Source organism: Rhamphochromis sp. 'chilingali' (genome assembly GCF_963969265.1).
Source record: "Rhamphochromis sp. 'chilingali' genome assembly, chromosome: 6".
Lineage (NCBI taxonomy): Eukaryota > Metazoa > Chordata > Actinopteri > Cichliformes > Cichlidae > Rhamphochromis > Rhamphochromis sp. 'chilingali'.
Window position 1 is genome coordinate 41,439,867 of NC_137933.1, and position 23,841 is coordinate 41,463,707.

The window sequence follows — 23,841 nt, forward strand, 5'->3', positions numbered from 1 at the left end:
TCTGAAAGGGACCCGGATTTTTGCTTTACACCATTAACTCAAATAAAAGCTGTGAGCTGACGGCACAGACGCCGATACAATGAGCACGATCAGTGAAACAGAAGAGGACATTCTGACTTTTGATATTCGGTCATGCTGAGCAGGGCAGGACTCTGAAACAGTGGGCCGAGCGGCCGTGCACAGATCTACGACTGAGCGCTGAGACCGGATTCATCACATTATGTCTGCTTTGGATTTGTGACCTCAGGAAAGTCTTTTCTTTCTTTGTAGTAAAAACAATTTGTCTGCACTGAGTCCTCAGACTACAGCACGAGTTAGCGTTTAGCACTTCCTGTTCTCATGTCCTGAAGTTCTTGTTTGTCTTTAGACAAGTGAAATATGTTCTGCGATTAAAAGAAGATCCAATCAGACCATCAGTAAAAGCCCCACTAAAGGTTTTATATGTTCCAACAGGGGTGTGTCTAAAGCAGGGCAAGGGGTGACACCCTCTCCTGAAAATGTGGAGCCCCTCCATTAACACCTGTGGACTAGAGTGCTGTTTATTCTACACGTCCAACGCTGCTGGAGGAGAGCAGCAAGAGACGGAGGTGAGGTTTACAAGATGGTAGTGAGGATTGCTGTGGTGGATGGTTGGAGACGTGTCGCTGAGGAAAAGACAGGCTGAGCTGAAGATGTTCAGATGTTGATCAGGAGGGAGACAGGAAATGAGTCCATCAGAGGGACAGCTCAGAGTCAGGCTGAGAGGGGGTGGAGGATGAAGATGGAGCTGCCAGGCAGGAGGAGAAGAGGATGAGCTCACAGGAGGTTCATGGATGTAGTGAAGGAGGATGCTGGGACAGGAGGAGGTGGAGGCAGATGATCCACTGTGTAAGTTTAGCCCGTGATCAAACACATCAGCCATCTGGGTTAAAGAGTGAAAATTATAACGAAAAACAAAATGCATTTTAAAGTTTGGTTAAAGCCCAATGTGCAGCTCAGAGTTGGCAGCTGCAGATCTGCCAGGATGCAACGCTGTGCTGCAGCTCTGCTCAGCAGGACACTTTAAAAGGATTCGGGTTATTTGGCCTGTTTGCTGCAGGCGACGTCTGCAAAAACAAAACAGGTCCTGTGGAAGATATTTCTTTATGCTCAACACGGAGAAAATATTCAACTGATGAAAAAAAACTGCATGCAGCCGCATTTCAATCTACACGAGGTAACTAGGTTATAAAATATAAATGTCATTCGATCCGTGTAAAGTTCAGCCGGTCAGGAAAAGACACTCGTCAGCCTTGATAACTTTTAGCCGAGCAAAATATCACAGATCCACACGGAGGTTACCGTCCAGCCAGCAGGCTGCACACATCGCTGCGACGAATCCTTCATTTTGTTGTTGTGCACACGCAGTACGTCTTCAAGTGTTTCCTGACCTCTGTGAAGAAAGAGCCTCGATCACGTGCTTCATCTCTAACACTGAGCCCGGCCGTCGTCCTTTAAACTGGCTCCGCCTCTGTCGCCTGACCACGACGCCGCACCTCTGCCCTTAGTTCGGGGAGACACCAGCAGATTCAGACGCACCGCGAGGACAGGAAGCCCGCCTTCGATTTCCAGCAGATGTTAGATGATACTGTAGTTGATGCTGTCAGGATGCTGCTGCTGCTCGCTTCACGCCCCAAATCAAAAATGGAGGATGCTGCGAAGCGGCTCGTGGTGCTGCGAAGCGGCTCGTGGTGCTGCGATGTCTCTGATACTGCCAGAAAGGTTTTTCATGACATCAGAAACCTGTCAAACATCTACAAACAGGATGATTACACGGCTTGTTGAACGGCTCTTTGCTAAAATGTCGTGGAGTTCATCACCTGGCAGAGTCAGACTGTCCACACTTGAAAGGACACAGACGACCTTTAACAGCTCGTGAAGGATTCTCTGGAGCGCTGGGTGCTTTTCTCCTGATCCGCCTCTGATGATCAAAGAAACGATTAGTGAGACTGGCCTCCCGCTGATCCAGCGTAGCACTGACAAAGCCCCACCCCCGTCCTGTGTGACAGATATCACAGCTCGCAATGTTTCCAACTGCCGTCACTTTCTCTAACCATACGGTGACTGAACGTTTGTTACAGCTGCAGCGAGGCCGGCTGGACCAAAGTCTGCAGGATGGGAGCATTGACGTGCAAATTCATTTGCAGTAGTTTCACCGCTGGCATCCCGGCTCTCTGCAGCACAAGCTTCCCTCCTCAGTGAGCTGCAGCGACCACGGCGGCAGCCCCGGGTCTCAGCAGGTCTCTCTCTGCTTTTCCTCCAATTCTTTCCATTCAATTATTAAACACATTGAAATTAATGAGAGGGGGAATTACGGCAGTTGCAACTTGCATGCTCCACGTTTTGAGGTTTCAGAGTTGTTCCAAAACCATTTTTAGATCGTCCCGTTTGAGTTTCAGCTTCTTCTTCTCGGGTGGTGATTCAAGCAGGCGCACAAGTTCTGGGCAGAACTGCTCAACCGTCAGACGAGCACCTCTGAAGCAGCCGACGGCTAATTTGCACTAAAGCGTCGTTTCAGCACGGCGTGATCGCACGCAGGACGTGAACATCTGTGCCAGGCGACACACTGAGAGAAGATGCATGTCTGCATGATCACCATCACTGTCTGAGAGTTCAATCGTGACGCTGTCAGGTGTGAGTCTGCCCATAAAGTCACCTGCTTTGACTCGAACACATCTCCTCTGCATCGCGTCCACACAGCTTCCACTGCAGCTGCTGCCGTTACATCGCTCGTGGTTCTTATCTTCTAAACTGACCTGAGGTCTGTGTAAAGGAGCCGTGTGTTTGGTTCCCTGATCAGCTGCTTGCATCTCTCCTTTCTCATCCCTGACCAAAATAAAGAAAATAAACAACCTGAACAATATGAAGAACATTATCTGTCCGTGTGTTCCTACAGGCTGAAACGCAGGAATCATTCTCTGCGAGAGGAAGACGTTTAACAGGCAGCTGTTACGTATTCTGTTGTTACTGATGGTGCTCCAGTTACAGTAAAAGCAATAAAAAACAGAGTGAAGGTCATATTCACTGAAACAAAATGTCATGTATTCACTAAATGTCCCACCCTCCAGTTTACATGGAAATATAATCTCTCCCTCCCTGCAGAGGAAAGTCAGAGAGCTCATTAGAGCAGCTCGTTTTCACAGTGCTGGGCTGTTTGTTCAGTTCTTCCCTAAAAACTCAGAAGGATATTATAAACAACAATTCCACACACAAAAGGAAACATTCCCACACACAGTAGCAGGTTTTCCTGTCAGCACCCTGCGGCCAGTCTGAAAAAATGCAAAACGTCCGTCAGATCTAACAGAAGCAACGAGAGTCCAACAAATCTCACGGCACAGATGTGTGGGAGCTTTTTCTGTGGCCCTGCTCTCAGATGAGAGCGGCAGCAGTCTGTCTGGTCCTCTCATCAAGTTAAGAACATGTAGAGTTTAAGGCTTCTGAGGCGGGCGGTGCAAAAAGCTTTGGTGAGCGCCACGTCGTGCCAGTCTTATTCACCAGATCTACTGCAACTTCGTTCACTTCAGCTTTGTTCACGCCTGAGCAGATCCAGGACACAACGGCGAAGAAGAGAGATCTGAAAAGAGCAGAAGCTGTCCGTGCACACCTGAGAAGATGATCTCTAAAAGGAGGACGGCCATGTTTGAATCAGGTAAGGTTTATTTATATGAGCTGATTCTCAGAACTCCTTAAACATTTCATACATGACATCATGTTTATATCGAGTCACCTCGAGCATCTGTTTGCTCTGAAGACACCGGGACTCTTCCACTGACCCGGCCTCGGCCTTCGTTCTGATTAGGCGGTAATATCCGAGGCGGCAGCTGGAAAAAACATTTCCTGAAACACACGTGGACTCTCAGGACTCACTGCGACATTTGCGAGGCATTAAGTCACGTGTTGTGCAGCGTGCAGGCGAGTCGAGTCGCGGAGGATTAGAAAAACAGATCAAACGGTGACTCTGATGTTGGACCAACACCGAGGCGTTTATTTCACACAGATGTCAGCGAGCGGCGTCTCCTGCAGCTTGGCCGCTGTCATCACGTGAAGTCATCGGCACTCACTGAGCAGCTGCTGAACCCGATGCGTGATTTTCACATAGGCTTCCCACACAGCATACGTGCACGCATATGGCAAAGCACAGCACGCTGTGTTAGCGTGAAGATTGGCCAGTCCGAGTTCCCTTCAAGCATTCAGAGAGTAAACACGATGGCCTGATACACTGCTGTAAACACTGCTCAGAGGCCCGAGGGTGAGACTGTTTCACCAAGCTGTAATCTGCCATGTCCCAGCGACAGTCCTCCTCACAGAGAGTTTATATCGCAATAAACAACATCCATCCACCCTTTTCTGTCACATCAGGTTCTCACATCACCAGTTGACCTGTTTGGCTCTGATGCACACACGAGGACGACACGCAAACACCACGCAGAAAGCCTCTGGGCAGATGGTGGATTCAAACCCAGGACCTCGAGCTACCCACTGCCGCCCCGGTCCTCATCCATGAAAAACATATTCCACCTGACCCGTCACAATCAGCTGATTTATATTAAAGGAAGCACTGACAAATCTAACCTTCGTACTGAGATATCAGCATGCTTTCAGAGTTTCAGGCCCTGTACGTAGAGGGGGGTAAAATTCAGCATCATCTGTGGATACTGGAGATATTTTGACGTGGCAGAAATCACGGCAAGAAGCAAAGAAAAACACATCTACTGATCAGATGGATGGCGGTTCAATCCCTGACTCTGGTCAGATACCAAAGTGTCCTTGAGCAAGACACTGAGCCCAGAGTTGCTCCCGATGCGTTCACTGAGTGTTACACAGAAAGCACTTACACACTTAGACACAAACTCCTTCTGTGAAAGTCAGACACATGAACAGGTTGCTGGTGTACCTGAGGCTTCTGTTTAAGACTACCGTCACCCAGCCATCCTGTTACCCAGCTGCTCAGGTCAGTCTGCCGGGGGACAGCTAGAGGGGCCTACGCTACCACCGGCTACAGGGGCCTGGCTAGCTAAGGGTTTTTCAGTGGTGTGAATCCGAGTCTCCCATTCAGTGATGCTGGCCTCTAGAGCTGCAAATAGACTACATTTATAACAAGTATCATTACTGCTAAAGGAGGTGGAGGAGTAACTACACACCTGACACAATGAGCAGGAGGGACAGGTGAAAAGGCCATGCTGCTAGCGAGCCGGCTAAGCTAAGCTACGCTAAGCTAAGCTAAGCTAAGCTAAGCTACGCTAGCCGAACCCTGTCACTGTAAATTAGTGAGTGAACACACAGAGTGGGCTTCGGATGAAGCACCTGAAGATTAGACTATGAAATAAGAAGTTATCTGTAAGTTTTTAATTAAACTGGCTACACAAAAACACTGTGTTGGAACAGGAACAGGAAGTGATACGCAGAGAGAGCGAACACCAAGTGACAGCGCCACCCAAAGGAGACCACCAAAAGAGCGGTTCCGTGCACTCTGTGTATGAATGGGTGAATGAGGTTTGTTGAGTGCTCATCTAGAGCAGTAAAGCGCCGTCTAATAACCAGTCTATGTGAATTAAAGTGACTGATGTAACTGGCGTGTCACCTGCCTTTGCCCAAGGCAAAGCAGGTGAAACAGCCTGAACACGAGTGTGTGCGTGTAATAAATGTGCATTAAATCAGGCATCAAACCCAGTGTCCCGCACAGATGGTCACAGGAAAAGTGTCTTTTCCACAGGACGGACGTGTTTGTGTGCTCTTACTGGGACAGGCCATCATGCGGCAGGTTCGTACGAGCGGCGGGGACGGTAAACCCGAGCACTGCTCCCTCGCCACCGTCACCTGACGGCCCGCCGCCGTCAGCTGGAGGCACAGCAGCTCCCGGCGCTGGATCCCCAAACCGCAGGACACGGAGCACTGCAGAGGAACGTTAGACACGGCAGAAAGGTTCATGACAGATCTGCAGGACCCCGGCTGGGTCACACTGGCTGATTCTCCTGTCAGGTGTGGTTAAAGTGAGGGAAGAAGGAATTTATTCATTGGAATATTTGATATGCCCGGCACATTACTGTCCTATATTACTGTCCATAGATAGTTTAATGAAGGTGGTAACATATGCCCTGTAGAGAGAATAGACTCAGATTCTATTATTTTATTCCATTGACACTAGGAGTCCCAGGCTTCTACCTTTCTACCTTTAAAACCCACCACCAGCCAAATGGCTGGTAGGCTTTTAGCTAGGCTTTAGCTTCAGCCAAGTGGAAGCTAAATTGGCTAGTCATTCATATGTAAATTAGGTTGTTAGCTGGGAATTCTGGAGGGAGGGGAGTGGGGGTGTGTGGATGAGGGGGTGGGGGAGCTGCTAAAAGCTGTGAACTTCCTTTTGTGTTTCATCTTGATGCATTCTCAATCATCCAGGGAAATAAATCTCCAAAAGTCACCAACTTGGAGTGTTTCAGTTTGCCATCTTAGGGAGAAATCAACACACATGGGTGTATGTCCTTTGTTGCTGAGATTTATTGATGAAAACAGTACAAAAAACCAACCATTTGTACACATATTTACAAATAATAATAAAAAGTGAGTGAGTACATTTCAACATTTTCAGCAATCACTCACAATCCTGGCACTGCCATGGTATCTGTAGTCTGCATTTACCACATGTGTATCTGTAGCAGTGAACACATCGCACAGTGGCATGATTGTTCTTGCATTTGTGTTTGACCTGACACATGGCTCTTTTTCCAGGACTAGGTGTGGAGGGTTGTGTCCGAAGCAACTGTTCTTTTCTTGCCTTCTTCTCAGCTACATGAGAGTGAGCCAACTCTCTTGCAAGCTCCACCACATTTACATATGAATGACTAGCCAATCCACTAGTGGATTGAGGAATTTCCCTGCGAATCTTGTTGACTGTGCCGAGGATGGTGGTTTTCAGTCTAAGAAGTTTTTGCGCAAGTGAAAGCGAAGTGAAAAAATTGTCCGTGGTAACATTTCTGCCCTTGTCTAGGAATGGTTCCATCAGCCTCATTACTACATTTTCAGAAAGTCTCTCCCCAGTGGGACGATTGGGGTCCTTGCCAAGATATGGGAAGACATTGCAAATGTACTTGGATTTTAGGTCGCAAGCCACCCAAAACTTGATCCCAAACTTGTCAGGTTTACTTGCAATATACTGCAGGAAACAGCACCGAGTCATTGATGGGAAAAGCTGTTCATCAACGGTGATATGTAGACCAGGGTTGTAGCACGTGATGCAGTTGGTGACCAATGATCCCCACACACTGGAAATTGCAGCGAACTTATCAGTCTTTGCTCGATTTGCTCCATTGTGGCATCAATCAGACCACTGGTATAATGTTGAAATGTACTCACTCACTTTTTATTATTATTTGTAAATATGTGTACAAATGGTTGGTTTTTTGTACTGTTTTTATCAATAAATCTCAGCAACAAAGGACCTACACCCATGTGTGTTGATTTCTCCCTAAGATGGCAAACTGAAACACTCCAAGTTGGTGACTTTTGGAGATTTATTTCCCTGGATGATTGAGAATGCATCAAGATGAAACACAAAAGGAAGTTCACAGCTTTTAGCAGCTCCCCCACCCCCTCATCCACACACCCCCACTCCCCTCCCTCCAGAATTCCCAGCTAACAACCTAATATACATATGAATGACTAGCCAATTTAGCTTCCACTTGGCTGAAGCTAAAGCTTAGCTAAAAGCCATTTGGCTGCTCTCCGGGTTTTAAAGGTAGAAAAAGCCAAATGGCAGTCCGTGGTGATGTAAGTGTTGAGCTGGCAGAATAGAGCTGGTCTGTTTGTGAGTGTAAGGCTAATGTTGGTCCTTCTCTGTTAACATTATATAACTTTAGGTTGTTGCACAGTGAGAAATGGTTCATGTTATAAAGTTACATTATGAGTTTTAGAAAGTTGGTACCAGGTGTGTGTTTTCCCCCCAGTAGGCGGGCGTCAGGTATACTGGTGTAGGACCTTCAGTACATATCGAGCTCAGCACACCCACATCTGGCTCTAGTTACCTCAAACATCTGCAATCAGATGGTTTTCAGTGGCCCAGTCTACCTGCCAGTGTGTTAGCATAAATAAAGTGGGAGGATACAGCAAAACCTGAAATCATGAAAAAGTGACTGATTTGTTCCTGGACTCAGATTTGTACTTTTTTGGCAGACAGCACTTCTTTGAAGCTGTGTTTTATTGGCCTGAAACAGTTTTGTCCCAGCTGTTATAGTTCATCTGGTTAAGCTATAGCAAACTGTTCACATGTCTGTTCCATTTATTCATTTTTAATGTGAATCGGTGTATTTATAGTATTAGTGTTTATAATTTGTTGCCTTTCTTGTTCTTTAAGTTCTTTCCTCCCGTTTATTTTCTTTCCGCTCGCTGTCTGAGTTTGATGTCTGCAGAACGGTTGCCTGCTTCTCTAACTGCAAAACAAATCTACCTGAGGGGCTGAACCTGAACCAGCCTGGCTCTTCAGCAGGAATGTGTTACCATGGCAACCACCAAAATTGATTTGTAAAAAAAAAATCAAAACGTATCGACCATATTTTAACCCGAATCACTGAAATACTGAGGCAAGCAGCTTCAAGTTACTCGACTTCCTGCTATCACTGAGACACAGGAAGGCAGCTGTAGGTTTTCTCTAACAGCAAGCACAGGAAACAGGCAGGAATATAACACTGATGTGCAAATTTCATGTACGGAGAAAAAGCTCACGCTCCTTTTTTAGGATGACATCACTATATCAATGTTTGCAAGCAAACAAGCAAAGGGTTTCTTACCAGTGCTCGTGAAGAAAAGACAAAGACCACATGTGATGGTTTCATGCTTAATGGTCTTGTCTCTCCAAAACAAGCTCCAGGCTGGGTTTGTGAGTCCTAACCCTGCTCGCCTGCACAGACCTCTGGTTGGTCAGGCCTGCCTCTAAGCACGCTTCCTGCCCATCTACTGCACTCTGATTGCTGCTGAAGCCGTTTAATCTAACTCTAATTAAAGACACTGGCAGTACAATCCAGCTGCAGCTTAAATCAGACGTTGCACAATATGAAAAAACAATATGACATTTCTGCACTGTGTGCTCACCTTTCCCCATTCTCCTCCTGCTGTGTAGGGCACACAGTCCATATTGCCACAGCCTCTGTTTGTAGCGGGCTTGGTTACCTGGCAGGCGTCGTCCCCCAGCCACCTGTAGGCCCCCGTGGACAGGAGCTGCTTACAGTACACCTTCCGCACCTGAACACCATCACCACAGGTCTGGGAGCACTGGAGGGAGGAAGCAGAAGAAGAGCGAGGAGGTAGAAAGACAGGGCATTAATCACCCTCCGTACACACACGCTCAGAAAGTCCGTACCTGCTGCCAGGCCTCGGTCTCCCAGGCTGGAGGACAGTCCACCTGGTTGCAGGGCTGCAGGATGGCAGGTCGGAAATCCGTGCACGCGTCCTCTGAAATAGTCTGAATATCTTGCTGGTCGACGGACAAAAGACGCATGCAAAACACGCTCCTGGTCTGTATGCCGACACCGCAGGACGCAGAGCAGCCCGTCCACGCCGTCACCTCCCACCTGGCGAGAGAGACGGAGCTTCAGACAGCGAAAGAGGCGAGCTCAATCCTTGAAGCAACAGAGTTAATCAAAGGATTAAAAGACGCCTCTGTGTCACCTTGTAAAAGTATGATCAAACACACTAGAATACTCAGGTACTGCAAATAAAGAGACCAGAGGCTTCAGGTATGTTGGCATCTCATGTGGGGGAGATGAAACACTCTCACTCTGTCCAGCATCATTTTTAGGTGCCGTTAATCACGATGCAGAGCCGTGCTGCGCGTCGGTTATGTAAAACATGTCTGATGTTGCATCAGCTGAGCACTCAAACAAAACTTCACAGATGTGTTGTGTTATGATGCATGCACCGCACGCATACAGCAAGCTGCAGGTGAACAACAAGCTTGTTCCTCATAAATCTGCTCTGTGCGGTCAGAAGGAGATCTCTAACTGCATGGACGGTGCTGAAGAGCCAATCAACAGCCAGACCAGAAACCTATGAGCCAATCATGTGGTTGCACTGATGCACAGGCTCACAACTGTGTGGCGGGAGGCGTGACAGTCAGTGCTCAGGTGGGAGGAGCCAGAGGCTTTGGACTGAAGCCCCACCCACCTCATTTTTAGTGTGTGAGGGGCAGCCAAACAAAATTGGCATAAAGGTAGGATGACTATAAAGGGGGAGGAGCTAAACCAAATTATACCAGACAGAGGATGAACTGAGGGGCTGCACTGAGGCCAGCATCAGATAAAGAAGGATTACTTTGAACTGTGAATCATGCAAAGCAAAGTCCATGAATCCAAATGTTGAGCCAGACATGAACAGAATATATCTGCTTGAATTTCTCACACAGAAACTTTCTTTAAAAGACTTTTATTCATCTGTGCCGTGACTAACTCCATTCACAGTTTGATGACCTCGGCTTTTCATGTGTCTTGCCAGACATTGCACTATTCGCCTCATTTTAACTTCAGACAGATCTCTCTCTCCACACGCTGCCCGAAAACTGTGATTCTCTTAATAAAGCTGAACGACCTCTTTAAGGAGGTTTCTCTATAATTAACAGGACCTGACAAACTAATTAAAACCCCATCTGACGCTGACGGCAGTTATCTCAGAAGATGTGAGAGTAACACAAGCAAAAACTAATTGAAATGTCGCATGCATAATGATGTGGAACGCAGTGTAAATGTATGCATTTTCTATAACTGTAATAACACATTTAAAAAAGTCGTCACACTGTTTTGTGTAGAGATAATGAGCTCAGTAACATCTGGGCTTTTGCTTGGTTGACCTGATGATTTATCAGTTTGTGTCTTTTTCAAGCTCTTCTGTGTGCTTTGGCGCAGCAGGAAGAGATTTAGTTTAGTGTTGAGTTTTGCTTTGCTTCTCTCATGTCACTGCACTGATGACTCGATTGGGAAACCCTGAGGAACCGAAGCGGGTTTACACCCAGATCCCAGTTACCCACGAGCGTCAGTACTGAGCTCAGAAAGAGTGATACCTGTGTGACATGCTCCTGTGATCAGGTAACTTCTAAGATTCAGTTTTTCTCAACCACCAAATCTACACGTGTGGGGAAAGTGGAGTCACCAACATGCCCACTGTGGGCCATCGGAGCAGCTTCGGTCAGCAAGCATCACCTGAGTTGGGGAGAAGCCAAGTTGTACACTCTGCCGCAGGCATCCTGTCCTCAACATGGGACTAACGGCTATTAAGAGACTACGAGCGGCAAAGTTCCTTAAACACATCGTGACAACCAGCCTGAGACCAAGTCCTGTGCAAAACCACCAAACCATTAGACAAGCTGAACTGTCAGCTTGGAAAGGAAGCTTACCAAGAGTGAGCGACTGGTCAGGGGTTGTCAGTAAGCCAGATGGACAGCCCAGCCAGGTGAGGGATCAACAAGGGGAGGGCCCAGCATTGTGGAGCCTGATTGGCATTTGTGTTCATTTGTCTCTCTGCTGCTTTCCTGGAGGATGAAGGAACTGATCCATTAACTTCCCCCCACGTCCACCTGACCTAAATCCAACACAACACCTCTGGGATGTTATGTTTCCTCAGACCCGGAGCTCAGTGGTGCTCTGGTCCAGATCTGGGAGGACACCATCTGTTGTCACATTAGGAGCATGCCCTGACATTATCAGGCTTATACACAAGCTCCCGGGGCCCTAAAAACTACTGAGTATCATTTTGAGCTGCTGCAATGAAATATGAACAAATGTGACTCGCCTGCTGCATCATTTTTTCAGCCCTCTGTATTTTGATTATTCACATTCCCAGGTCCATATCAGTATAGACATCCCGCATGATTGTTTTCACGTTGAGGTCTCACGTGTTTTCAAAGCGTTCCTTTATTTTTTTCATCACAGTATTTTTCACTTCACAGATAATGTTTTGAGCTGCTGGTCTCAGTTATTTGCTGCACAAAAACCCCAACAAGGACAAGGCTGCATAATCCACTCTCACTGTGTGGGATACAAGATTATTCCCAAATGTCCGACCTGACTGCTGACGGCGGTGGACCACAAACTACACACCGACCTCATACAGAGCGCAGGTGTCTTTATGGTGTTCTTTCAGTTCACAAGGTCAGAGAAACCACAGGGAGAGACACGAATCCCAGCTGAGGAGAATGATGTATAGCAGTCACATGCACAGGCTGAGTGGGAGAGAGTTATAGACACAGCAGAAGAGGGAATAGGGGAGGTTCTCCACCTCCCCGCGCTCTCGCTGCTGGACTCCCAAACTCAGGCAGCGGGCTACACCCCGGGAGTGAGGGGTATTACTCATGTTGTAGGGACCTAAATCTGTTCACACAATCATGTTATGAGCAGAAAAAGCAAGTCAGCAAAACATAAATCATCACATTTTAATGTGAAGACATATTTTAAGGTTAAGGTAAGTCTCCGAATGAATCTATGATGCACCGTCCTCTGAAATCGTGTGTGTGTGTGTGTGTGTGTGTGTGTGTGTGTGTGTGTGTGTGTGTGTGTGTGTGTGTGTGTGTGTGTGTGTGTGTGTGTGCGCGCGCCTGCACTCTGCAGCTGCTTCCTGTAAATGTCCATTAGAGGAGGAGGGAGAGATAAATCACTGCGTGTGAATCAGTTTGTAAGACTACTGGACTGGCAAACATCCATCCGGTGCCTGGAAATGTGCTGGAAACTTAGAGCTCACACTCATAATCAGAATATGTAATCAAAGTGTAAAACTGAGAACAATGTGAAGCAGATTTGTGTGTTTGAGATGTGTTTTTGGCTTCATCCTCTCACTAATGTTACAACAAACACATGTGAGGGCTTCTAACTGCTGTTAACGACACTGGATATACAGGATATACTGTGAGGCCACTGTGTGCTCATCATTTCCTGTGCTTAATGGCACTTTGGCAGAGCTGGACTTTGCTTACTCCATGTGTAAGGCTGTTGAAAACAGTGCAGCGCAGGCTCAGCTGGGAACCTTCTGGTCAGCCTGGTGCTGCTGGTGTGATGATGTAGAGCAGCGGTCCCTAACCCCCGGGCCAAAGGCCGGGCCGTGGCCATTTGGTGCCGGGCCGTGGGAGCTGAGGCTCGGTGTGAAATTTATGGTTTTCAGGGTTTTTATCCTTAACTCGATTTCCCTGGGTCTTTCCCGTGTTGTAGCTGTGTGTCTTATTTTGAAAGAAATATTTGCACGTTACCATAGCGACCAGAGAGCATTAAGGGGCAGAGAGGAGGATGCATTTACATGTACACACAGGAATATGTATGTAAATACACACACGTATGTGCTCAAACAAAACAAAAATAGAAAATACATAAAATAAAATAGTCTAAATGAAATTACAATGATTAAGTCTGAAATGGAGTAGGAAGAAGTATAACATACGTATTAGTTCTATTGAATCCCACTGTTCATTGTTACCCCTGATTCCCGTCATCACTTACCCCACACAGCAAACAAGAATGAAGGACATGTATTAACTAGAGATGGCACGATACCACTTTTTTATGTCCGATACCGATACCGATATCATAAATTTGGATATCTGCCGATACCGATATGAATCCGATATAGTGTTTTTTAATCAACAAAACTGTTTTTTAAATATCTTGCTGCATTTTGTATAAGTTCATACTCAAGTTTAAAACAACAACAACACTAAAGCTATTCTGTTATACCTGTATGCAAAAAAAATATTTCATAGTTCAGCAATACTGATCAATCTAATAAACTTAAACCTACACCATCCTCCCTATTCTGGTATTTTAAAGAGTACTTAGCAAAAATATTAAGCAACCTAACTAATAGGGTTCCAACTCCCAGCAACAACAAAAATAAATAAATAAAAAATAGGGAACCACCCCTCACGCTCCACCTCATGATGCTTAATCGACGTAACCAACCTTAATTTGATGCAGTGTGAAAAAAATGCACAGAAATCAATTATTTTTCAAGAAATATTAAATAGATTCAACATCTTTCTTCAACAAAATTGCAGACTGCACAGATGGTACCTTCCCAAAGGAAAAAGTACAATAGCTTACTAGGGTATATATATTAGACTTAATAGTCACTATATACAGTAATTGACTTCTATTCATTTTACATCAAATTAAAACTTTGTGTGTCAGATAATTATTTATTAAAAGCTCGACATTTTAAATGAGAATAAGAAAGAAAAGTATGTCTTTGTGCCCCCTTTTCCCTGTTAATGCCCTATCGGCCCCCCTGGCTAAACTTTGCTAGATCCGCCCCTGCACAGTTACCAGCGTCAGCTACGTAGAAAAAGATCCTCGAGTAGAAAGTAATATTAAATACATTCTAACAACAGCTGATCAAGCTTAAACGTGCTGCTGTTGTTCAGCCGCTGGTTTCCTCTTTCTGCTGCAAAGTGGGCCAAAAACAAACAAGAGACACGGACTCGCGACAGAAAAGCCGATCAGCTGATCATTAAGCAGTTTCATGATTGAAGTAGCAGCAGGAGAGGCAGTCGCTTGTTAAGCTTAACGCAGGAATGCTTTACAAACATTCAGAGATGGACTTACACACTTGCTTTACTTCTCTCGGGATAACTTTGTCGGAGATGAAATGCCAGGTTGGTAGCGAAGCTCCACATGCTATCCAGACCACCGACAGGTCCCGCATGCCACAGCCGCTCTATCACGTGATGCATACTGCTCCGACGTGCTAACGTTCTGAGGTGAGTTACGGCGTGTTGCAAGTTTTGTGAGGTGCTTTCGTGATATTTAATGGATCGGATTACATTTTTTATTTTTCTCCGATATCCGATCCAGTAATTTAGGTCAGTATCAGACCGATACCGATACGTAATATCGGATCGGTCCATCTCTAGTATTAACATAGCTACAGTGATAGATAGCATAGTTACATAAACAATGGCTCATCAACTTTATCAGTTTCACATTCTTCCAAAAGCAGTTTTTGAAACATCTTTATGAGCTGACTAATGCTTGAACGTTGCTGTAGGTCCACAGAAAAACTGTTCAAACGGCAACACAAAAGGTTTTAACCTTTGTTCGAGTCTTCAGGTTTAATTGTCCCCTTCTCTGTCAAAAACATCCTCTGTTCTTTTCCTGGTAACATATTGTATCTGGCTTTGTACATAATTTTTGCAGTTTTATACTTTACAAGATCCATAAACGTCATAAACGTAATGTTAGTGTGGTCTCTAAATCCTGCTTCAGTAATCATCCTGATTGCTTTTTTCATAATGGCTGAAGTGAAGTTTGGTGTGCATTTCCCAGATTTCCACACAGTAAATATGCCAAATATGGCAGTGTAAGTGTACAGTAAAGTACCTGGAGTGATTTGGAAGGCAAAAAATGTTTAGCTTGTATATGCTTCATGTGAGGTTTCCAGCAGATTTTGTTGTCTATTATCACACCCAGAAATTTTGTATGAGAAACTTACTTCAACATTATTTATCAACAATTTCGCTCCAGCATCTTTTTTACATAAATGTAGTTTTATTCAAATTTAGTGAAAACTTGTTTCTGTCAAACCTTGTTTTCAGTTTAATCATTTCTTGTGTGACAAAAAAAGCTGCTGTGAATTCTCTCCAGCACAAACAATATTTGTATCATCTGCAAATAAAATAACCTGTAATATATCAGACGTTTTACATATATCATTGATGTAGAGGATAAACAGCTTTGGTCCCAACACTGACCCCAGGCACTCTGATAATCGCCAGGCTTCACAAATTGTTGCCTGTCTCTCAAATAACTCCTGACCCACTCTAGCACCACTCCTCTAATGTCACAATACTCCAGCTTATCAAGTAATAGTTCATGATTGTGTCAAAAGCTTTTTTTAGGTCAATGAAAACACCAACTGTCTTTGATCTGTATTATTGGTGATATTTTCAATTAGTTCCATTAAAGCCATGGATGGTGATCTGTTTGGTCTGAAACCACACCGACTGTCCATTATTATTTTGTGTTTATCTATAAATTTGTCAAGTCTATTAATGAAAACTTTTTCCAGTATTTTTGAAAATTGTGAAAGTGAATTTGTGTCTATCTCCCTTTTAAACTGTGGTATTACTTTAGCTGTTTTCATTTGTGTTGGGACTGCAGCAGTTTGTAGAGACAAATTGCAAATGTATGTTAAAGGTTTGGAGATGCCATTGATAACTTTCTTAACGATTTCCATATCAATGTCATCAAAGTCTGTAGACCTGTTTGTTTGTGATTTCCCAACAATATCAATGATTTCCTTTTCTTCTGAACAACACTGAATGAGGATTACGTTCAATGAGTTTATTTCAAGAGGAAGCTGCTCATAAAGTTACACAATTACACAGTAAATTTTTGTTTATTATAAAGGCGAATCCACAGTTTTTGTCTTGGTCGTATCCTTTTATCTTGTTGTATTTATCTGCAGCACCTTAAAGGCCGGTCTGTGACATTAAACCGGTCGGTGGCGCAGAAAGGTCGGGGGCCGCTGATGTAGAGGCTGAGCCTCCCTCAGCCGGTTATGATGCTTCAATAGATTCTCAGGAATATGAGAACAAAGACCTGCAAACATCCATCGTGACTGTCGACGGATGCTGAGGCAGCTCTGGCTCCTGCGTCACATGTTCGATGCTCTGTGGGAATTTACAGTAAAGCGCGACTGTGTGTGTTTAATATTCAACAGTAAATAACTGACGTGTCTTTGGGTTGATGCAGCATGTGTGTGCGCCAACACACTGTGTTATATAATTATATGTTTTTTGTTTAGTGTGTGTTGCTCTGACATCAGCAGGAGCGTCCCTCGGTGCTCAGCAGCCTGCCGGTGTTCCCGGACGCTTCACCGCAGCCCGGCCGTCTTATTGTGTTTATTCAGTAAACAGGGCGATTACATCGGCCCGCAAACTCTCGCTGCACTCCCGGCTCTAATCCACATCTTCATCTGAGCTTTCCTCTACTGAGCTTAAAACAAGAACGAGCTTCGGTTTCAAAATAAGCGAGCATCATCTCACTCTGTTCTTCTGAAATCAGACCGTACGCAGAGCGCCCGGCGCCTCGTCCACAGGGTTGCGGTGGTGATTCAGAGACGGGCTGGCACAGCCTTATCTCCTCCGTCAGTCTAGACTGCTGACATCAGCGTTCCACCCTCTCTGCTTTCACATCTCATTAAGGCGCAGCAAAAAAAATAGAGCCATATGTTGGAACGCACAAATACACAAATTTGTACCAAGTTTCATGCTTTGGAACGTTTTCCATGAAGCACGTGGAGTTAAAAACTCGCCCTCGTTCGTTTCAACACATCTGTGTGAAGCTGATCAGTCGCACCGACGGATCCATCCTGGTACAGGTCACAGAGGCTGCAGGTGACTGGAGGTGGGTTTGGATCCAGCTGACAGATCACCTGAATGTGTTGTGACAGCCTTACACTGGGTTTTAAGTGTACAGTAGGCATTTGAGCTGTTTGACCTGAGACATCGTTTCCATCATCATCACAGGCTCTGAAAATGACTTTAAAGCCAGAGGTCTATGAGGAGGGCGCGGCGTCTTATCTGTTTGATCTACATTTTAATGTTCAGATCCTGTCGCCTGTGTAAACATGACTGTAATAAGTCTGTGGCAGGAATCCAGCATCATCATCTGTTCAGGTTGGATAACTGGTGGAGTTAACGTATCTTCACTGAAACACGGTCACGTTTTGCCTAACGGAGGCTCTGCTGTTTATGTACCCGTCGCCATGGTGAATCCTCGTAGCGCAGCTCCACTGATGATGGCACACTTTCATGCACAGACACACAAAGTCGACTGGATGAGTTTCCCGTCGTTCCTGTCCCTGAACTGGGAGCTGATGCAGTGGGAGTTTGTTAAAGCAGCTTTCTGGAGACGTTCCCTGGATCCCAGCTTTGACTGAACCAGCCTCCGGACTTTATCAGCTCAATAAAAGCTTCATTGTTGTTGCTCCGCCTTCGTTTTTGGAGCTTCTTTCAACATCATACCAGAATTAACTGATCGGAACAACAAAACTCGTCACTGTGATATTTCGAGGCAGAATGCAACAAACCACAAGTTTCCCGTGAATTTGTATTTGAATGAAACAGGATAAAACACTGAAGTCGCTGCATTTTATATGAAGTCAGAGGTCAGTGTGGAGAAATATGACTGTAAACTGTTAGTGGAGGCTCATTCGTGACCCTGTTAAAGACGGAGCCGAAGGAACCGCCCACCCTCACACATGAACACACACCCTTCACATGTACAGTAATGATTTAACTAACACCGATCAGTGTGTATGGTGTGTGTGTGTCTAATCGTACTGATGTCTGTGACCAGGCTCTTTACTGCAGAGTCAAATCTGTCTTTGGTTGTTGGAAAGCGCGTGGCTTCAATAATGCACACGCTGTTTGTGGAAGTCATAAAATTGAAATCAGAAAGGTTTTCCAGAAACTCTTCTCTGTGAGCCAATAGGAGCCCAGCAGGTGATGTGAGCCTGCATTGGATATTCTGCTCAAAGGCTGACCGGCAGCCAAGCGCACAAATTACAGAGGACAGAAAATTCAGCTGTAAACACTCCAACGCGTCGCAGAGGCCAAGGCTGTGGTTATTTCTGCTCGAGAGCGTCTGCTGGTGAAGAGACACTGGCTCCTCTGATTATTCATCTCAATCAAACGTCGACATCTAGCAGCTCGAGAGCTTAAAGACAGAACTGCATCTTATGGTTTTGATGTGAGCAACACTTGCTGTTCACATGATGACATCTGTGAAAAAAAAGGTTTTCTTGCTATTTTCCTGAAGATACTTTTTATAAGGGACAGAGTATCCTGCATAAACTGCCATCACTGCTGAACCTTTACCCACGTATGCAGAGCAGAGCTGACAGATGAAGCAAACACACGGAAATCCCCCAAAGCTGCAGTTCCACTAATGTCCAGCAGAGGCTGTTTACAGCCTGATGCACATAGTTTGGTCTCTGTACACAGGGCTGCACATAAGTGGTCTGCAGGTGCACATTCGACATCTTTAAGAGTTCTAAACAAATGTCTGTCCTCCTCCAGAAAATCTTATGTACGCAAACGCGCGTTGCAACGTCTTATCTGGTGCGCGTCTTTTATTTTGACAGCGAATGTGCACCTGCAGAGCACTTATGTGCAGCCCTGTCTATAGACAGTTTCCCCCTTCATGACACCTGTACAGGGGGGAGAATGTTTTTGTAACACAGCTGTTTTGTATTAAGGCTTAATGTTTGCATTATTAGGGGCGTGGCCTGACACAGGCAGCTGTAGCTGCTAGTACAGCTATTAAAAAGCAACCCCGCCCTTCTTCCTTGACTGAAGAAGCACTAATATTCATGCTTGTGATGCACAAATGCTTCAGCTTTCAGCCCCATCGCTGTATTCTGCTCATGCAGACTGTGAGCTTTCTCCGTGTCTTCGGTGACCTTGCGGTCTCTTACCTTGGGGGGCACGGCTCAGGGTTACAGATGCGGATCATTACCGACGGCCTGCTGGATGGATCGCACAGAGCGTCGTCCACCTCCTCATCTTGCTTCCTGTTCACACACCTCACCACTGCTGTCTGCTTGCCTGGGCAGAGGAAATACAGAAAAATGTTTAGAAGAAGCATCAGCATTTCAGCTGCGAGCATCCGATCGGCAAACCTCACCGGCAGCACACGTGGCCGAGCAGGCAGTGAAGCCTCTGAAGTCCCAGCTGTGCAGGTCGTCAGCCTGGAACAAAGGAGCACCGTGGTCTCGGACTGCGGTGGCTCTGGTACACGGCCCGTGGTTGCAGGGCCTCTCCAGCTGGGGCCTGTCCCCGCCACACTCCTCCTCTGGAAGGTCCACCTCTGTCTTGGTGAAAGTGAGCAGCACCTGACATTTCACCTCCCGAGTTTGCCTGCCAGGGCCGCAGGTGGTGCTGCAGGGGGACCAGGGCCCGGGTATGAATCTGCACAGGACGAGAGCAAAAGTCTCCAATAAGTCCTTCAGTGGTGACGTCACGTGGTCACTTCAATGTCTGCAAAGCTCATTTCCAACCTTTTTTTTGTTACGAGCTTAGCTTGCATCTGCAATTTATTCATTTAACATTTTTAGAGTGTGATGAATATTTTATTTGCACCAAAGACATCACAGTTAACTAAAGCTAAACGTCTTTGGCTTGAATGGACCTTTGCTGGGTGACCACTTACATGTGTGACTGCTATAATCATGCTTACATATGTGTGTTAATCTGTGTGCTCATCATCCTGATATTTCTGGTCACTCTCAACATTTTTAAGCAAAAATAGAAGATAAATTAAATTAGCACACCCACTCTAAACCCACCTTTAAAACCTGAATAACTGATTTGCCAGACGTCCACAGATTCAGTTTTTCAGGATTGTTTTGTCTGCGTATTTATACATATTTCTAATATAAAAGTGTGTTTTCACCATTCCTACACGACAACATGTACGTGTTGTTTCTGTGTCATTGCGTGTTGTATGGTGAGATCATTCGCTTGAGCCTCTCGACTGTAGGCCGTGACATCACCGTGACATCGCCCACTGGTGAGTGGAGCCTCAGGCGGAGCATTTACATCGTTGCCAGCAAACTGGACGTGATGAGCGAGGACGCCGCTCACTCACTGGCTAACAACATGTGGTTGACATGCTGTTTTCCAGAGGGGGCGCCCCCTGCTGGTCACTACAGATAATGCAGGTTTGAGGTACTTTGAGGAAAAGCAGCAGTAAAGGGAGCTTGTTGCTGGGCGGGAACTTTGGGCCAATAAAGAAATGGAAAATTCCAGAGAGGAAATGTTTCTGATAAATTCAACATTAAGTTTTACGTTTCTATAACTGTGACTCAGCTGTGATATGAAGGTTGTTGTATCGTAGCTTCCATATCGAATCCATGAATATCGTGTTGAGTTTCTTTTTTGAATTTCACATTGTCCAACCTCCAAAGATTCATCAATAACGCCTGTCGAAGTGAACGATATTCACAGATCCCAGAGCGAAGCCTGAGTTTGAAAATCATTTGCAGGAAAAATAAAGCATTTGAAGTGATTCCCCTTTTTTCACTCTACAGTCATTTATGGAATCAAGTGAACGCGTAAAACCGGCACACACAACTCTGTCTATGTGCAGCAGATAATATGATGGACAAACACACCGTCGTGCTGAGGAAACAGCCAACGCCGCTGCTGCCTGGCAGTAAAGCGAAGAATAATAACTGGAGCTGCTGACTGACAGATGCACAGCAGGAAATGTGCGACCGTGAGCTTGTTAAGACAAATAAGCAGAGAGATACGTTCCCTGGAGGCCAGACTCTCAGCTCCCTGGAGGGGAGGTGGCATATATTTAGACAGAGTTCTGTGACTGGGAGGTAGGTTAGAGCTCAGTCACCGTCTGACAGGTGAGACGGAAACGTGCAGAAATAAGGAGGGAAAAATGCAGAATATAGCTGCGATCAGGCTGGATTGATAAAACCACGGTATATGTACACGATCAGCCACAACATTAAAGACGCCTCGTCTGCATGAACAGATCCACCGCACCGAGGCGTGACTGCAGGACTTCTGGGTAATCCTCTGGCGTCTGTGGTGCGTCCCACAAATGATTTACAGGTCTGGGAGTTCATTATCTGTAATGCTAATGCTAACTAGCTTATGAAGCTGCATCCACAGACACAGTCCTGCTATTTCACCCAAGCTGGAGCTCAGACTTCCTGGACAATCTGTTAGTGCGGCTAACCTCACAGCAGCCATATAATGATCCCAAAAAGGCTCCAACAGCACAAACATAGTCCAGATGTGCAGCTCAGGTGAAGCCTGTGTCACCATCCACCTGTCAGTCACAGAGGCCACGCCCCTAATAATGCAAGGGTGTGGTCATGTTTGTATCTATGCTGCTGTCGGCTGTGCTGTGCTCAGGTGGAATGGATAAATGCAAAGAGACCCGATGAGCATCGCAGTCGGTGTTAACAGTACGTGTTTCTCCCCTTTAATATGCTTTTTGCAGCACGCGGTGTAATTACCTCGTTTCCAGTATGAGCCTCACATGCTCACCAAATTAACGTGGCTCAGATAAGATTAGCTTGGCTGCGTGCGAAGACGATTTGTTGGCGCCCGCTGAGGGCGCGTGCACGGGAGGTGTTTCAAGAGCGTGTTTGCAAAGTCTTTGATGAGCAAATGTGTGTCTGCCAAGTGTTTGAGGTGTGTGTGAGCTCAGAAAGCTGATGGATCCCAGGGAGGCTATCAGACTGACCAGACCCTGAGCAGCAGGCGATAATCACATGCTTATCATCAGCCGCGGTGGGAGAGGAAACACACCCGGACAGATTCACACAGCCCTGGTGTGTGTGTGTGTGTGTGTGTGTGTGTGTGTGTGTGTGTGTGTGTGTGGGATGATATACCTGCAAAGGGTTTGTGCTACCTGAAAAAGAAGCGTAGACTGTGTCAGAGCGACGTGAAGCTCTTACACGGTGTTTCAAGAGTTCTGGGTTCAAGTTTTACTTAATGAAACAAACGTGCTCCTCAGTATAAAAGCTGAACTCTCATCTACAACAGCATGAGAGTATGGAGACCCCCGATCAGGCGCTCCCCATCTGCTGTAATGACAGACACAAACTCTTCTGCTAAACTCACACTGTCAGGACAAAAAGTCTAAAAATACTTTGCAGCTGTAACAGCCTCGGCTCTTCTGGGAATGCTTTCCACAACATTTCGCAGTGTGTTCATCGGAATGGTTGACCATTCTTCCAGAAGTGCATTTGTAAGGAAGTTTCACAGGTGGCATCAGCACCACGCTGGAGTTCACTGAGCTCCTGAGAGCGAGCCGCTCCTTCACAAACGTTTGCAGGTTTGCCCAGGAGCTTGATTTCATACACCTGCGTCCATGGATGTGATGGAACACCTGAATCGATCATTTGGATGGGTGAGTGAACACTTCTGAGGTAATAAACCTCAGAGAAACAGGCTGTGGTCTCCTCACTCCTCACTTTTCAAGTGCTTCACAAACCCGAACAGTACAGCTAACACATGATGAAGAACACTTACTGCTGAAGAGACCGAGTGAAAGAGCACAGTTTATCCTCGTTTTACCCAACACCATACTCTGAGCTTTTGTTCTGTCACCGGTTAGCTAGCATAACCTAATGTAGGACTAGCAGTAACCCACCAACCAAGTCAGCCACCTCATGTCATGTGTGAGCGTGACGTTTTTGGTGCAGGGCTCCAGGGTCTACAGGAGGTTAACTGACCTGGATTTGGTTTAATGTGCACATGCAGCATGATGAAAGCCATGATTCTCTATGGACGAGTATCAACAAACTAATACGTCCCGTTTTCAGTCACAGGACGTCGGAGGCTGAGTACTGAGACGCAGCTGCTGTCCTGGAGGAGACAGGAGGTCTCTACACAACCTTCTGATGTCTTCTCTGTCCAGCAGCTGTAACGGGTCATAAATTACATATTGTTATAATTACATGTGTTCTAGTACCCAAACCGTCTCTTCCAACCCTGTAAAAAAACACATATACTGTATATTTAGCCACCCTGATGTTCCCGATCGCGTGTTTTTAGTTCCATTATTGTCATCATGGTGTCTGTCTTTGCTAGCTGCTCTAAATGTGCTGCATATGTGTTATAGGCACAGTCAATGCTAGCATGAACAGATAATTCCTGCTAGCTTGGAAGTTGGTTGCATTGGGTTGTAGGAGCTGGAGCGAGCAAGTTGGAGGTCTTTCTTTCTTTTTAGCTTTCATCGTCAGACACAACCAGGAACACACCGGTTACACAGCCACCAACTTAATCCAGGAGAACAATAACTTATAACCAACCTCAGGCCTGCGTGAGGATTA

At 45.8% G+C, this 23,841-nt stretch overlaps 1 protein-coding gene across 1 annotated transcript in view; it reads right to left on the bottom strand.

Annotated features, from left to right (window-relative positions):
• adamtsl3 (ADAMTS-like 3) overlaps positions 1–23,841 on the bottom strand; it is a 188,575-nt gene that overhangs the window by 23,900 nt on the left and 140,834 nt on the right. Inside the window, exons 16-20 of the mRNA XM_080885193.1 lie at positions 19,665–19,948; positions 19,456–19,585; positions 9,365–9,575; positions 9,097–9,276; positions 5,757–5,910 (exon numbers count right to left, since the gene is read on the bottom strand). Of these exons, the coding sequence (XP_080741319.1) occupies positions 5,757–5,910; positions 9,097–9,276; positions 9,365–9,575; positions 19,456–19,585; positions 19,665–19,948 (959 nt within the window). The remainder of the gene's footprint in view (positions 1–5,756; positions 5,911–9,096; positions 9,277–9,364; positions 9,576–19,455; positions 19,586–19,664; positions 19,949–23,841) is intronic.